This window comes from Dermochelys coriacea, chromosome 3, assembly GCF_009764565.3.
Source record: "Dermochelys coriacea isolate rDerCor1 chromosome 3, rDerCor1.pri.v4, whole genome shotgun sequence".
NCBI classification, from domain to species: domain Eukaryota; kingdom Metazoa; phylum Chordata; order Testudines; family Dermochelyidae; genus Dermochelys; species Dermochelys coriacea.
Genome location: NC_050070.1, coordinates 137,542,629 through 137,558,949, shown reverse-complemented (window position 1 = coordinate 137,558,949; position 16,321 = coordinate 137,542,629). Strand labels below are relative to the sequence as shown.

Below are 16,321 nucleotides of genomic sequence, written 5' to 3'. Positions count from 1 at the left end.
GCCAGCTGTGGGTGTCTAACTCCAGGGCAGACATACTCTAATACTCCATCCAGCCCTATGGTGTTTGAGGAGAACAATAGGGGAAGCACCCGCTACATGCAGCTTCTCCCTAACTTCACAACAGGAGACTGGTTCCTACCTACACCTGACTGATAGGAGCAAGAAGGAATCCTAAAGATGCTGTACATCTTGAAAATAGTTATCCAGGCTGACAGCTGGGAGTTCAGGGACAGTTGCAGGGGCCTCACTTGGCTGAAGATGCTTACCCAATGGAATTTTGGGAAGAGGAGAGAATATTTCCTGTCCCACATGGTCAGATTATGTGATAATATTTTAAAAATATGGTAAAAAGAAATACTGAATTCCATAAATAGGATTATAAAACAAAAGGTGTAGGTAAACTGAACAGCCCCATTGCACCTACAGAGTTTTACTGGATCCATTACTTGGGGAAGGTCCGTCTCTAGTAGAATCTTCTGATATTTTTATAGCTTCCTCCATGGCAGCAAGTAACCCGTTACCTCCTTCCCCTCTCAATGCTGGACCAAAGCACTCAGGACGACGAATAAGTAGCCTGACCACAACATTAGCATTCTCTTCAACACTCTCTCCTAGCATCATACAGAAAAAATATTGGTAAATGGATCCATTTGGTATACATCTGAGATATGATCTGATATAAGGTGGGTGATGAATACACATTGCATATGCATCAGTACAAGGCAGATTGTACTTAAATATGAAAGCTGTTCTTAAAAAAATAAGATGTATGAAATTGTGTAATGCCAATAGAAAGAAGCAAAGAAGATTAGTGTTTACATATTTAAATTCTTTCACTCTTCCGTTGCTCAATGCTGCCTTCAGAAATTTCATATAATTAACACTTACTTGATATTGTGAAATCAAAGAGATGGAAAGTGTTAGACCTTGTGTGAATTTCATCAGCATATAGCTAAAAGATTTATAAATGAAATTCAACAAATCTAGTAGCATGGTTATAAGCTATTAGATCAATAGGATGAAACTGAATTTTATATTACACACACACAAGCACACAACTTTTGATGATTATTGCATTGAAAGTTAAGTATACAGTAACAGAATATTTATTTCACTTAATTTTAAATTAAGTTATGGTCCAAAAAGTGACTAACACATATGCCATTCACCTCTGGTAAAATTCATACCAGTACCAGAGGGCTAGTGCAAAAATCAATGCACCAGTTAAACACTTAAACCAGATCTTATATAGGCTTCCTGAGCCACATAAGTTTACTTTGTTTGCTATGTCATGACCTTTGACTGTATCTGTAATTTAAGTGCCTGTCTGTATGGTGATGTAGTGCCCAGCAAGCTGGGGCATGAACCTAGAGCGCTCCAATCTGCTGTGTACTAAGTGGCTGTGCGGACCCTGCTGCTATGCACTACAGAAAATTTAGTGTGCTATAGCAGTCCACATAGCAACTTAGTGCATGGCAAGCTAGAGCACTGTAGAGTCACACCTTAGCTTTCTGTGCAATAAATCACCATATGGACAAGCCCTCAATGACAAATTTTACATATACAATTATTTAAACATTACAGAACAGTACCATTGCAAAAAACTGCAAAGCGAAGAAAATCCAGATACCGCTCTCCTTCAACTGGATTCCATCCAATGTCTGGATATCCCTTAAAAACCAGCAAAGGGCAGCTTTGCAAACCACATCCAGCCAAATAGCGAACTACCTAAAAATAAGATAAGGTGAAAAAAGACAAACATTTATCGTTGAAAAGGAGAAAGTTACTGCTATTAAAAGGTAGGTTACTCAAACTCCCTCCAATCTAGCTTCCACCCTCTAAGCTCCACTAAAATGACGCTATCTAAAGTCTTGAATGACCTCCACTTGGCCAAATCTAAGGACTAGTACTTCATCATCATCATCATCCTCAACCTTTGGGCTCTGCCAAATATGATCTACATCATGAAATCTTGTCCTCTCTCTTCTCTTCCTTCTTCTCTACCATTCCTTCAGCACTTTGTTCAGCACTTCTCATTTCTGCTCCAACTTTCAGTGAGCGTCCCAAATGACTCCATTCTTAGTTCCCTCCTGTTCTCCCTCCACACTCTCTCCTTATTCAAAAATAGGTTTACAACTAGTCTCTTTATGCTGACACCTTTCAAATCTGCTCTTCCATTCTAACCAATCTCCATCTGTCCAAACTAAACTCTTGGCCTGTTGTTTTTTTGGACATCTCCTTACCGATATCCAGACATCAACTTAAATTCAATGTACCCCAAAATAGGCTCTCAATTCCCTCCTGTTCCCCAACCTGGCCTCTTCCCACTTTCTCATTTCTCCCTCACCATCGACAACAATTCCATCGTCCCTGAGACACAGTCCTGTCACCTTGGTGTCATCTTTGATTTGGCCATTCCTCTAGACCCACAATCCAGGCTACACCTAAGTCATCCTGCTTCTTTCCGAACATGTCCAAGATCCAGCCTTTCTGTAAGTGCAGATAAAACTCCCATCCAAACCTTCTTCATCTCAGGTCTTGACTATTGCAATCGCCTCCTTGCTAGCCTTGGAAAATGCCATCTTGCCCTTCTTAAATCCATTCTTGCTGCTGCAAAGATCATCCTCCTGACTTGGAGTTCCAGCTATCTCACCCTCCTGCTTCTCTCCACTAGTCCCCCTCCTTCTCCACATCAAGCACAAATTACCTGTCTACACTTGTATGGCCCTTCAGAACTTTGCACCATTCTACATTTTATGATATTGAGATGTCCTCTCTGCTTTATCACCAACCTTTAATGACCACTAACTGAATCTTCCTTTAAACACATTTGCACTTTCTCTCAGGCGGCTCTCACACATGAGAGGAATGCCCCATAAAAATCTGCAAAACCCTTAACATTTTCTTCTTCAAGGGCAGATCTATCCTAGAAAATTTTGCCTGTTTGACTAGATCAGAACACCTGAACTAACAAAACCCTCCCAGCGCAGACACTGTTATATCAGTATAAAATTGCTTATACTCTTACAGCTTATGCCAATTTGGGGAACCAGCATAAGCACTTTTATGCCAATATAACTATGCCTACACTAAAACAATGAGGAGTCCAGTGGCACGTTAAAGACTAACAGATTTATTTGGGCATAAGCTTTCATGGGTAAAAAACCCACTTCTTCAGATGCATGGAGGCTATACTGGAGCTTTTACTCATATAGGTATGTCAGCAAAAAAAATCACTCCCTTATCCAACATAACAACTATGCTGGTAAAACTTTTAAGTGTAGATTAAGTCCCAGTACCTCCTTAAAACTCACTTCTGTTGTGATGCCTACAAAACACTTGACAGCGGCTAGGCAGCTGTAGTACTGTAATGGTTGCTTATTATGTTAATCATAATTGCTACTTTGTGCACCCCACATGTATTATCTTTTGTCTCATACTTTAAAATGAAGTTCTTTGGGACAGGGACTGTATTTTTGTACTTTGCCTAAGACAATCTGGTCTGCACCAAGACTGGGGTCTCTAGGTACTACTGCACTACTACTACATCATAAAATTTTTCCACTGAGTAAATTTAAAGTTTTCAAATTGAAAATGTTCGAAAGCCTCACATAGATAATACAAACAGAAGTATCACATGTCCAGGAAATATATGACTTCAGGTAATCCATTACTTGTAATTATAGATGCTTGTTGATTCATATTTTATGTACCTACACACACCCTGGGAAAATGCTAGAAAAATATTGTCATTAACCTTCTCCAGGTCAGGCTCCCTTAAAGCTAGTGCAAGTTCATTGTTATCCATCACAGATGCTGCTGCAACATCTAGAGGGGTTGATCCTCGCATAGACGGGGAAGCTGTTAATAAAACAGTTGCCAAAGTTAGTAATTTAAATAAAAAATAATAAAGATGCAATAGCTTATAAAAATACAAACATGTATCCAGATGACAAATATATTTACCATTAAAGTTATAATAAACCATGGAGCAAACATCTGAGGTTTGGGCATTAATAACCAACTAGTAGCGAAAGACCATGCAATTGTATGTGTATAATTTGTAATATCATGTGTGGAAAAAAAAAAGAGATGGCTGACAACTCAAAAATGCGATGCTAACAGACCACGAACCCCAGTGATGACTGAACCTGGTGATATTCTAAACAAAAAGGGCTCTCAGCTGTGCCTGCGGTGAGGGGCTATGCATGGCTGTTTTATGTATTTGCCTGTTTGTATATGCTGGTTGGTTGTTTTGTGGGTGGTTGCGTTTTGCTGGGAGGGTTATATGTATGGCGAACGAAGCATGTGTGTTGCCATGATGGGCTTTCAACAATGGTTTTAACTGTTTTTATCACTTCATACGGACAAACAGACATTCTAGGGACATTCCAGGGACAATCCCAGAATTTTGCTACACAGATACCACTTCACTATTTTTTTTTACCAATATTATTATTAACACTATAATATAAGCATTCATGCTGCTGAACTTTCCAAGTGTGAGCCCCATATCAAGTTCCCTTGTAACCTTGTGTTTTCATTCAATCAGAACTTTATGCAAAATTATCTTTTTAGTCTACAAATACAAATGCTTCCTTTCAGGTAGAAGATGATTATTGTTTTAGAGGGGAGGGTGAGTGGAAAGTTTAAAGAAAATCCATTTAGACATTGTTTGAGTTATGGATAATTGGAAAATATTTTTCAGATTTAAAATAAAAGGTTTTTTCCCCTTTTCTTAAAAAATGGAAATTAAATGAAACTCCCCCAATGTTAACATAATATTAGCAAAAGGTCTCACAGTAACATTAACTAAGTCCAGGAAAAACACAATTTAACTATTTTCACTCTAAACATACTTTTGGGCTTTGCTTCTGACATGCAAAATTTGGTAACTAAATTTTTGAGCACGAAAATAATCAGATTCAACTACGTAGTCCTGAAGAAAAGCTCCAAAATAAAACAAAAGTGGCAGTTCACATTTCTGTGCCATTTCTGAGCCTCAGCATAAGCATCATGGACAAGTTAATGTTAGCATGAAAACCTTAAATTAGGATTCAGTTGTGAACTGCCTACCACACCCATATAAGTGAACAAGCACCAGCTATTCCCCCACCCTCCTTGTACAGGTGGGCAGGGTCTTGGCTCTGCCTCTTCCCTGTACAACCCAGAGCATCTTGGCCTGCGTGGGTAGAGAGAAAAGCTGTCCCAGGAAAATCCCTGTAGAAAGAGGAAAGCAGGCATTGAACAGTGACTCTTACAGTTAAACAGTTCTGTTAAAGATCTTCAGCTCCTGGAGCAGCACAAATAGACTCTACCCTTTACATGGGGCGAGGGGGGGGGAAGGTAATTACAAGGTACAATCCGACCCAAAGGCATGAAATTTACTGAAATTTGTGTCCATAATTTTGAATTCATGTAGGGTGGGCAGTTGTTTGTTTATGGGGTTTTCTGCATTAAATAATACAATTGCATAAGGACTTTTTCACATTTAATAATATAGAAACTTCAAGTTTAAAAAAAAATCATGCTGCCAAGCAGAATGTTGTGGGAAGGACTGTTTTAAACATGGGATTTGAAATTTTTTGTACTGTTTTTCTGTTTGTTCATAACTTATAAATCAATGAAAACGTTTAAAACTGTATTTTACACACAATTTAGGATACATTTTATGTTACTACTCACCAAGCCCAACACTGCTGTTTTCCAATAAGTAACTAAGATGATCAAACATAGCCTTTTGATTCTGCCTGCTGATGCGGCAGAAATAACATAGAAAACGACAGCAATTTGCCACCATCTTAGGAAATGTGATTTCCTAGACAAACAAGACTAAGTTAGAGCTGCAAATATTTCTAAAAATCACCAAAAAATCATTGTATGCTGAGTCCTTTTACATATTTGTTTTCACTTACTTTTTTTGTGTGTGTATGTGTGTAAACACAATTAGGTACCAATCCCACAAAATGATCTTTCAAGGGCAGACCCCATTGAAATCAACAGGACTCTGGGCAAGTGCATGGTTCATTAAGTTTAGTTGCACAGATTGTGGCCTTAACAAGAAAGAGAACTGGATTCACACCTAAACCCCAGATTCAAACACTGAAGTATGGGAAAGTTCAGATGCAGAGCCTGATGTTACAGCCATCTCTAATCAGATGTTTCCAAAAAAAATCTTACTTTAAAACACTCTTCATTTTGGAAATCCCTAAGTATCCTTTTTGGTTTTCTACATATATTAGAATCTTTTCCACATACCACGCAGATCAAGAATCCTTTGAAACCAATACCTATAAAACATAGTAGGTTATAAATGCTTTTGGCTGTCCTTCCTTTCCCATATGAGAATATAGTACTCTTATCCTATTCCAAGTTCACTAACAAAAATGGAATCCTTGTAATGTAATATTCCAAGATACACCACTTTTTCTGTAAAAGGTGATTCTACTAACTAAGAACTTGACCCTATATTGTGCCAATGGGGAAAGAATGGGAGTATAGGGCTCTCAGCACTTCCATGAGTTTCTGAGCACCTTGCAGGATCAAAGCTTTAAAAGGCCACATTCTAAATTCCCTCTCTTCTGCCTATGAAATTCTTTACCTTGGATTCTCCTCCTCCGAGTACATTTACCATCACTTCCATGACAGTCTCATGCATTCCTAGAGCCCTCATAAGATTAGGATGTTGGTAAAACACTTTATTATTCATGATGTCTCTATAAAGAAACATAATAAGAAAATGGATTAAAATGTACTGTTCAGGGAACATATTTTAATTTCTCTGTCACATGATACTCACAACTACCAGTCTGAAGAACAATCCTGCTCTTGCAGTTCTTACTTAGATATAACCCCCAGTGTTTGCACAGGAACAGAAGGACTGGGCACAAACAAAGTTAAGTGTTAGAAGTTATTGAATTTTATTGATTGATTTCAATCCTTGTAATTTAATGAAATTCTAGAAAATGCACAAAGGGTTGAATGCTTATTTCACTGTGTATTACCTACATAAAATGTTCTTAAAGCTACATGATACAGAGATCATAAATCAAGTTAGAGGCCTTAGTGCAAATCCAGTGGAAAATACCTCGTCATGATGGCATGACATTTCCTCTCCTAATAGGTTAGCTGGATTTCAGCACATTCATACAGTTCGTGCATTCAGTGCATCTGAATTACATACATACCAATCTGATAGAACAAAACTCCCACGGCTGTCAGAGGGAAGGGAGTAGAGCCAAAGAGGCATCATTCCGCCAGCCTCCGACTGCGCGCTGGACACCATACAGTCCATGGGCTGAGGGATAATGTGACTGGATGGCATAGAGGGGAGTGACAAGTAGAGCTATTCTCTGCTGCATCATTCCATATAAAACCCACAAGAAAACTGGCCAAAGGGCAGGCAGAGAGGCATTTAGTTCTGAGTGGGTGGAGGACATACCCAAGGGGTCGTGCCAAGGTTTCGCACCTTTCACAAAAGCCCCAGAATTAGTAGCATTTCCTCCTGGTTTTAGGACATCCATAAAGTTAGAGGGCCATGACCAAGGACATTGTGGATTCTTCATCACTTGAAGTATTGATTTAAACACTGGATGTCTGTCTAAAAGATATGCTTTAGCTCACACAGAAGTTATGGGCTTGAAGCAGGAATTATTGAGTGAGGTTCCATGGCCTATATTATGTAGGAAGTCAAACTATATCATCATAATGGTCCCTGCTGGGCTTGAAATCGGTGAATCTAACATTTCCCTGATATTCCCACCCCATAGTGTCATCCTCTTCTTCTTCTTCTTTTTTTTTTTTTTATAACTAAAGCCTAAATCTGATATTTACTCTAATTTATTTTCATGCCACATAAATATTGCTTAGTACTGTATACTACATAATTTACATAGATGTAACCAATATGATCATTCATAATTATAACATCCTGGCTTACCCCTATAAAATTGGTCAGACTGCTAGACCTGTTTGTTTAATTAAAAAAAAGATTTTAATAAATAACAGTCATAGTGGAATAAAAACCAAATACAGTTATATCACAGAATAGCAATAAGATTTCCACAAAGAGGAAAACAATGCAGCAAAACAGGAGCTGTGGGTAAATGATATTAATAAATTAACCAGTGTAAGCCCAGTCCTTCAGTCCTTACTCCCACTGAAGTCATCGTGATCTCAGCCTGAGTAAAGAATGGAAAATAGAACCCAAAGTGATATGACAATGGAAGCTTCAATTATCCATTAAACAACAATTATTCTGCAGTCAGAGTTTCTAAGATTCATTCTGTCTAATTAAAAGATTGTACTATACAGGACAGAAGTGAAGGAATTTTTTTTTTCCAGTAACAGAATGCACATTTGCAAACATTGTCCCAAATAACAGCATTAGTAGTAATTGTACCATAGAAATGTGCCAGTTAAATCTCCACGCCTTAGGCATTTGCCTGTCGAATCTCCTATCAAGATCAGAAAAGAATTTAGCGTCTGGGTAGGAAAGAGAATTTACAACATGTCTATACTGCCACACAGTTTGGACTACAGAGGTGTGAATAGCAGTACGCACCAAAGTGCTGTGCTATAACATCCCCGGGTGGCTGCTGCAGGCATGAACAAAAAAGTTCCTAGTTCACATTAACATAGCCCTCTTCCAACAGGACTACATTGATGCAAAATAGGAAACTTTTAGTTCATGCCTGCAGTAGCCACACATGGGAGTTATAGTGCTATTCACACCCCCAATAGCTCCACCTTCAGGGCAGCATAGACATGTCTTTAGTTCCAGTTATCCTCCTAAAGAAAAGGAGTACTTGTGGCACCTTAGAGACTAACAAATTTATTAGAGCATAAGCTTTCGTGAGCAGCCGATGAAGTGAGCTGTAGCTCACGAAAGCTTATGCTCTAATAAATTTGTTAATCTCTAAGGTGCCACAAATACTCCTTTTCTTTTTGCGAATACAGACTAACACGGCTGCTACTCTGAAAGTTATCCTCCTGTCATCAAGTGTTAGCCACATAAAGAACAATAATCATAAGAACTTTAGTTGTTTTCCAATAAATGTTAACCTAAGTGAATTACTGCTCAAGAGCACATTCTTTCCTTTCTACTGCACTTCAGCAATGCAGCTTTAAACATGAGCACCAATTTTGAAAATTATGGTGTCAATATTATTTTACATAAAGCTGGAGATGTCTAATAAACATGAATATTTTTAAAGTAATTACAATTTAAAAGCTGTAGCAAGCCTTCAAATTATATACAACCTAGAAATAAATATGAAAGCAATGTGCCTCAGGTCAGAGGAAAAATGACTAGATAATTATAAATGAGGCAACAGTATTGTTAATTCTCCTGATAATATTGTGAGTCTTGTGGTATTTGTTGTTGTTCTTTTAGCTTCTGCTCCTGGAATTATGTGATTATGTAACTCAGCTTTAGTTAAAAAATGGTTGTGAAGAAAAGCTTGAAAACATGAACACTAAAATCTCAAAAAGAAAAGGAGTACTTGTGGCACCTTAGAGACTAACAAATTTATTAGAGCATAAGCTTTCGTGAGCTGCAGCTCACTTCATCGGATGCATTTGGTGGAAAAAACAGAGGAGAGATTTATATACACACACACACAGAGAACATGAAACAATGGGTTTATCATACACACTGTAAGGAGAGTGATCACTTAAGATAAGCCATCACCAGCAGCAGGGGGGGGAAAGGAGGAAAACCTTTCATGGTGACAAGCAAGGTAGGCTAATTCCAGCAGTTAACAAGAATATCAGAGGACCAGTGGGGGGTGGGGTGGGAGGGAGAAATACCATGGGGAAATAGTTTTACTTTGTGTAATGACTCATCCATTCCCAGTCTCTATTCAAGCCTAAGTTAATTGTATCCAGTTTGCAAATTAATTCCAATTCAGCAGTCTCTCGTTGGAGTCTGTTTTTGAAGCTTTTTTGTTGAAGTATAGCCACTCTTAGGTCTGTGATCGAGTGACCAGAGAGATTGAAGTGTTCTCCAACTGGTTTTTGAATGTTATAATTCTTGACGTCTGATTTGTGTCCATTCATTCTTTTACGTAGAGACTGTCCAGTTTGGCCAATGTACATGGCAGAGGGGCATTGCTGGCACATGATGGCATATATCACATTGGTAGATGCGCAGGTGAACGAGCCTCTGATAGTGTGGCTGATGTGATTAGGCCCTATGATGGTATCCCCTGAATAGATATGTGGACAGAGTTGGCAACGGGCTTTGTTGCAAGGATAGGTTCCTGGGTTAGTGGTTCTGTTGTGTGGTGTGTGGTTGCTGGTGAGTATTTGCTTCAGATTGGGGGGCTGTCTGTAAGCAAGGACTGGTCTGTCTCCCAAGATCTGTGAGAGTAATGGGTCGTCCTTCAGGATAGGTTGTAGATCCTTGATGATGCGTTGGAGAGGTTTTAGTTGGGGGCTGAAGGTGATGGCTAGTGGCGTTCTGTTGTTTTCTTTGTTGGGCCTGTCCTGTAGTAGGTGACTTCTGGGTACTCTTCTGGCTCTGTCAATCTGTTTCTTCACTTCAGCAGGTGGGTATTGTAGTTGTAGGAATGCATGATAGAGATCTTGTAGGTGTTTGTCTCTGTCTGAGGGGTTGGAGCAAATGCGGTTATATCGTAGCGCTTGGCTGTAGACAATGGATCGAGTGGTATGATCTGGATGAAAGCTAGAGGCATGTAGGTAGGAATAGCGGTCAGTAGGTTTCCGATATAGGGTGGTGTTTATGTGACCATCGCTTATTAGCACCGTAGTGTCCAGGAAGTGGATCTCTTGCGTGGACTGGTCCAGGCTGAGGTTGATGGTGGGATGGAAATTGTTGAAATCATGGTGGAATTCCTCAAGAGCTTCTTTTCCATGGGTCCAGATGATGAAGATGTCATCAATGTAGCGCAAGTAGAGTAGGGGCATTAGGGGACGAGAGCTGAGGAAGCGTTGTTCTAAGTCAGCCATAAAAATGTTGGCATACTGTGGGGCCATGCGGGTACCCATCGCAGTGCCGCTGATTTGAAGGTATACATTGTCACCAAATGTGAAATAGTTATGGGTCAGGACAAAGTCACAAAGTTCAGCCACCAGGTTAGCCGTGACAGTATCGGGGATACTGTTCCTGACGGCTTGTAGTCCATCTTTGTGTGGAATGTTGGTGTAGAGGGCTTCTACATCCATAGTGGCTAGGATGGTGTTTTTAGGAAGATCACCAATGGACTGTAGTTTCCTCAGGAAGTCAGTGGTGTCTCAAAGATAGCTGGGAGTGCTGGTAACGAAGGGCCTGAGGAGGGAGTCTACATAGCCAGACAATCCTGCTGTCAGGGTGCCAATGCCTGAGATGATGGGGCGTCCAGGATTTCCAGGTTTATGGATCTTGGGTAGCAGATAGAATACCCCAGGTCGGGGCTCCAGGGGTGTGTCTGTGCGGATTTGTTCTTGTGCTTTTTCAGGGAGTTTCTTGAGCAAATGCTGTAGTTTCTTTTGGTAACTCTCAGTGGGATCAGAGGGTAATGGCTTGTAGAAAGTGGTGTTGGAGAGCTGCCTAGTAGCCTCTTGTTCATACTCCGACCTATTCATGATGACGACAGCACCTCCTTTGTCAGCCTTTTTGATTATGATGTCAGAGTTGTTTCTGAGGCTGTGGATGGCACTGTGTTCTGCATGGCTGAGGTTATGGGGTAAGCGATGCTGCTTTTCCACAATTTCAGCTCGTGCACGTCGGCGGAAGCAGTCTATGTAGAAATCCAGGCTGCTGTTTCGACCTTCAGGAGGAGTCCACCCAGAATCCTTCTTTTTGTAGTGTTGGCAGGAAGGTCTCTGTGGGTTAATATGTTGGTCAGAGGTGTTTTGGAAATATTCCTTGAGTCTGAGACGTCGAAAATAGGATTCTAGGTCACCACAGAACTGTATCATGTTCGTGGGGGTGGAGGGGCAAAAACTGGACAGTCTCTACGTAAAAGAATGAATGGACACAAATCAGACGTCAAGAATTATAACATTCAAAAACCAGTTGGAGAACACTTCAATCTCTCTGGTCACTCGATCACAGACCTAAGAGTGGCTATACTTCAACAAAAAGCTTCAAAAACAGACTCCAACGAGAGACTGCTGAATTGGAATTAATTTGCAAACTGGATACAATTAACTTAGGCTTGAATAGAGACTGGGAATGGATGAGTCATTACACAAAGTAAAACTATTTCCCCATGGTATTTCTCCCTCCCACCCCACCCCCCACTGTTCCTCTGATATTCTTGTTAACTGCTGGAATTAGCCTACCTTGCTTGTCACCATGAAAGGTTTTCCTCCTTTCCCCCCCCTGCTGCTGGTGATGGCTTATCTTAAGTGATCACTCTCCTTACAGTGTGCATGATAAACCCATTGTTTCATGTTCTGTGTGTGTGTGTGTGTATATAAATCTCTCCTCTGTTTTTTCCACCAAATGCATCCGATGAAGTGAGCTGTAGCTCACGAAAGCTTATGCTCTAATAAATTTGTTAGTCTCTAAGGTGCCACAAGTACTCCTTTTCTTTTTGCGAATACAGACTAACACGGCTGCTACTCTGAAACTAAAATCTCAAAAACCAGATGCATCAGCCACACTATACAATCTCTGTAGTGTAGCTGACAGCAGTTTCATTACTAATAGTTCTTAACTCTATTAGCCTCTAATGACTTAGGTGCCCCAGACAAGCCTTCAGGTCAAAGTTGCTATGGGATCTGTACCAGGAATCTCAACCCAGGAAAGCTGCTCCTGCTACATGCCACTAAGTGCCTGGCATCTACTCTGTGTGCCATGGGCCATGACCTTTTAAAAAAAGAGGGGCAAATCAAATCTTTCAGGGAGGCCATAGGCAGGCTGCTTTGGCTGTGTTCCCGGGCCTTAATTGCTTACTCCTCTGAATAGCCATAAACTCTTATCTCTACACCACACCATGGCTTAGATTTTCCTCCTTCATTGGGAACTGAGCAGTCCTGAACATGTAAGACATTTCAAGGACTGGCCAGTGGTATCAAAGACAAAGACTCTTTGAAAGCATAACTCTTACAATACTTGGCATAATTACTGAGCATATTATAAAGTGTGACAACTCAAAGACTCTGCTGTATTTTGTGAAATAACATTGTGATAAAAAAGACCTGAAGAAGAGATTTGTGTAACTCAGAAGCTTATCCCTTTCACCAACAGAAGTTGATCCAACAGAAGATATTACCTCACCCACCCCGTCTCTTTATTATGATAAAAAAGAAAATTGTGCCTTTAAATATGATTGAGCAATGCTCCCATTTATCCACTGGAAGAGACGGATAGTTGACACTAAAAGAACAGGAGTACTTGTGGCACCTTAGAGACTAACAAATTTATTAGAGCATAAGTTTTCATGGGCTAGAGCCCACTTCATCGGATGCATAGAATGGAACATAGAGTAAGAAGATATATATATACACACACAGATAAGTTGGAAGTTGCCATACAAACTATCAGAAACCAATTAGTTAAGATGAGCTATTATCAGCAGGAGAAAAAAACTTTTGTAGTGATAATCAAAATGACCCATTTAGACAGTTGACAACGAAGTGTGAGGATACTTAACGTTAGGGAAATAGATTTAATATGTGTAATGACCCAGCCATTCCCAGTCACTACTCAAACCCAAGTTAATGGTATCTAGTTTGCATATTAATTTAAGCTCAGCAGTTTCTCATTGGAGTCTTTGAAGCTTTTCTGTTGCAAAATTGCCACCCTTAAATCTTTTACTGAGTGGCCAGAGAGGTTGAAGTGTTCTCCTACTGGGTTTTTGAATGTTATGATTCCTGATGTCAGATTTGGGTCCATTTATTCTTTTGCATAGAGACTGTCCAGTTTGGCCAATGTACATGGCAGAGGGGCATTTCTGGCACATGATGGCATATATCACATTGGTAGATGCGCAGGTGAACGAGCCCCTGATGGCGTGGCTAATGTGATTAGGTCTTACGATGGTGTCACTTGAATAACTATGTGGACAGAGTTGGCATCGTGCTTTGGTGCAAGGATGGATTCCTGGGTAAGTGTTTTTGTTGTGCAGTGTGTGGTTCCTGATGAGTATTTGCTTCAGGTTGGTGGGTTGTCTGTAAGCAAGGACCAGTCTGTCTCCCAAGATCTGTGAGAGTGAGGGATCATTTTTCAGGATAGGTTGTACATCTTTGATGATGCACTGGAGAGGTTTTAGTTGGGGGCTGAAGGTGATGGCTAGTGGCGTTCTGTTATTTTCTTTGTTGGGCCTATCCTGTAGTAGGTGACTTCTGGGTACTCTTCTCGCTCTGTCAATCTGTTTTTTCATTTCAGTAGATGGGTATTGTAGTTTTAAGAATGCTTGATAGAGATCTTGTAGGTGTTTGTCTGAGGGATTGGAGCAAATGCGGTAGTATCATAGAGCTTGGCTGTAGACAATGGATCGTGCAGTGTGTCCTGGATGAAAGCTGGAGGCATGCAGGTAAGCATAGCGGTCAATAGGTTTCTGCTATAGGGTGGTGTTTATGTGACCATCGCTTATTAGCACAGTAGTGTCCAGGAAATGGACCGCTTGTGTGGATTGGTCTAGCCTGAGGTTGATGTGGGATGGAAATTGTTGAAATCATGGTGGAATTCCTCAAGGGCTTCTTTTCCATGGGTCCAGATGATGAAGATGTCATCAATGTAGAGTAGGGGCATTAGGGGACAAGAGCTAAGGAAGCGTTGTTCTAAGTCAGCCATAAAAATGTTGGCATACTGTGGGGCCGTGTGGGTACCCATAGCAGTACCGCTGACTTGAAGGTATATGTTGTCCCCAAATGTGAAATAGTTGTGGGTGAGGACAAAGTCACAAAGGTCAGCCACCAGGTTAGCCGTGACATTATTGGGGATACTGTTCCTGATAGCTTGTAGCCCATCTTTGTGTGGAATGTTGGTGTAGAGGGCTTCTACATCCATAGTTTTCAGAGTAGCAGCCGTGTTAGTCTGTATTCTCAAAAAGAAAAGGAGTACTTGTGGCACCTTAGAGACTAACAAATTTATTAGAGCATAAGCTTTCGTGAGCTACAGCTCACTTCATCGGATGCATTTGGTGGAAAAAACAGAGTAGAGATTTATATACACACACACACAGAGAACATGAAACAATGGGTTTATCATACACACTGTAAGGAGAGTGATCACTTAAGATAAGCCATCACCAACAGCAGGGGGGGGAAGGAGGAAAACCTTTCATGGTGACAAGCAGGTAGGCTAATTCCAGCAGTTAACAAGAATATCAGAGGAACAGTGGGGGGTGGGGTGGGAGGGAGAAATACCATGGGGAAATAGTTTTACTTTGTGTAATGACTCATCCATTCCCAGTCTCTATTCAAGCCTAAGTTAATTGTATCCAGTTTGCAAATTAATTCCAATTCAGCAGTCTCTCGTTGGAGTCTGTTTTTGAAGCTTTTTTGTTGAAGTATAGCCACTCTTAGGTCTGTGATCGAGTGACCAGAGAGATTGAAGTGTTCTCCAACTGGTTTTTGAATGTTATAATTCTTGACGTCTGATTTGTGTCCATTCATTCTTTTACGTAGAGACTGTCCAGTTTGGCCAATGTACATGGCAGAGGGGCATTGCTGGCACATGATGGCATATATCACATTGGTAGATGCGCAGGTGAAGGAGCCTCTGATAGTGTGGCTGATGTGATTAGGCCCTATGATGGTATCCCCTGAATAGATATGTGGACAGAGTTGGCAACGGGCTTTGTTGCAAGGATAGGTTCCTGGGTTAGTGGTTCTGTTGTGTGGTGTGTGGTTGCTGGTGAGTATTTGCTTCAGATTGGGGGGCTGTCTGTAAGCAAGGACTGGTCTGTCTCCCAAGATCTGAGAGAGCGATGGCTCGTCCTTCAGGATAGGTTGTAGATCCTTGATGATGCGTTGGAGGGGTTTTAGTTGGGGGCTGAAGGTGATGGCTAGTGGCGTTCTGTTGTTTTCTTTGTTGGGCCTGTCCTGTAGTAGGTGACTTCTGGGTACTCTTCTGGCTCTGTCAATCTGTTTCTTCACTTCAGCAGGTGGGTACTGTAGTTGTAGGAATGCATGATAGAGATCTTGTAGGTGTTTGTCTCTGTCTGAGGGGTTGGAGCAAATGCGGTTATATCGTAGCGCTTGGCTGTAGACAATGGATCGAGTGGTATGATCTGGATGAAAGCTAGAGGCATGTAGGTAGGAATAGCGGTCAGTAGGTTTCCGATATAGGGTGGTGTTTATGTGACCATCGCTTATTAGCACCGTAGTGTCCAGGAAGTGGATCTCTTGTGTGGACTGGTCCAGG

The 16,321-nt window shown here is 40.8% G+C and overlaps 1 protein-coding gene across 2 annotated transcripts in view; it reads right to left on the bottom strand.

Moving 5' to 3' along the window:
* RYR2 (ryanodine receptor 2) overlaps window positions 1–16,321 on the bottom strand; it is a 735,866-nt gene that overhangs the window by 239,144 nt on the left and 480,401 nt on the right. For both annotated transcript variants that reach the window (XM_043511417.1, XM_038395332.2), the window contains 5 exons: window positions 6,602–6,716; window positions 5,686–5,818; window positions 3,758–3,861; window positions 1,593–1,728; window positions 425–611 (listed from right to left, as the gene is read on the bottom strand). In XM_043511417.1, the coding sequence (XP_043367352.1) occupies window positions 425–611; window positions 1,593–1,728; window positions 3,758–3,861; window positions 5,686–5,818; window positions 6,602–6,716 (675 nt within the window). The remainder of the gene's footprint in view (window positions 1–424; window positions 612–1,592; window positions 1,729–3,757; window positions 3,862–5,685; window positions 5,819–6,601; window positions 6,717–16,321) is intronic.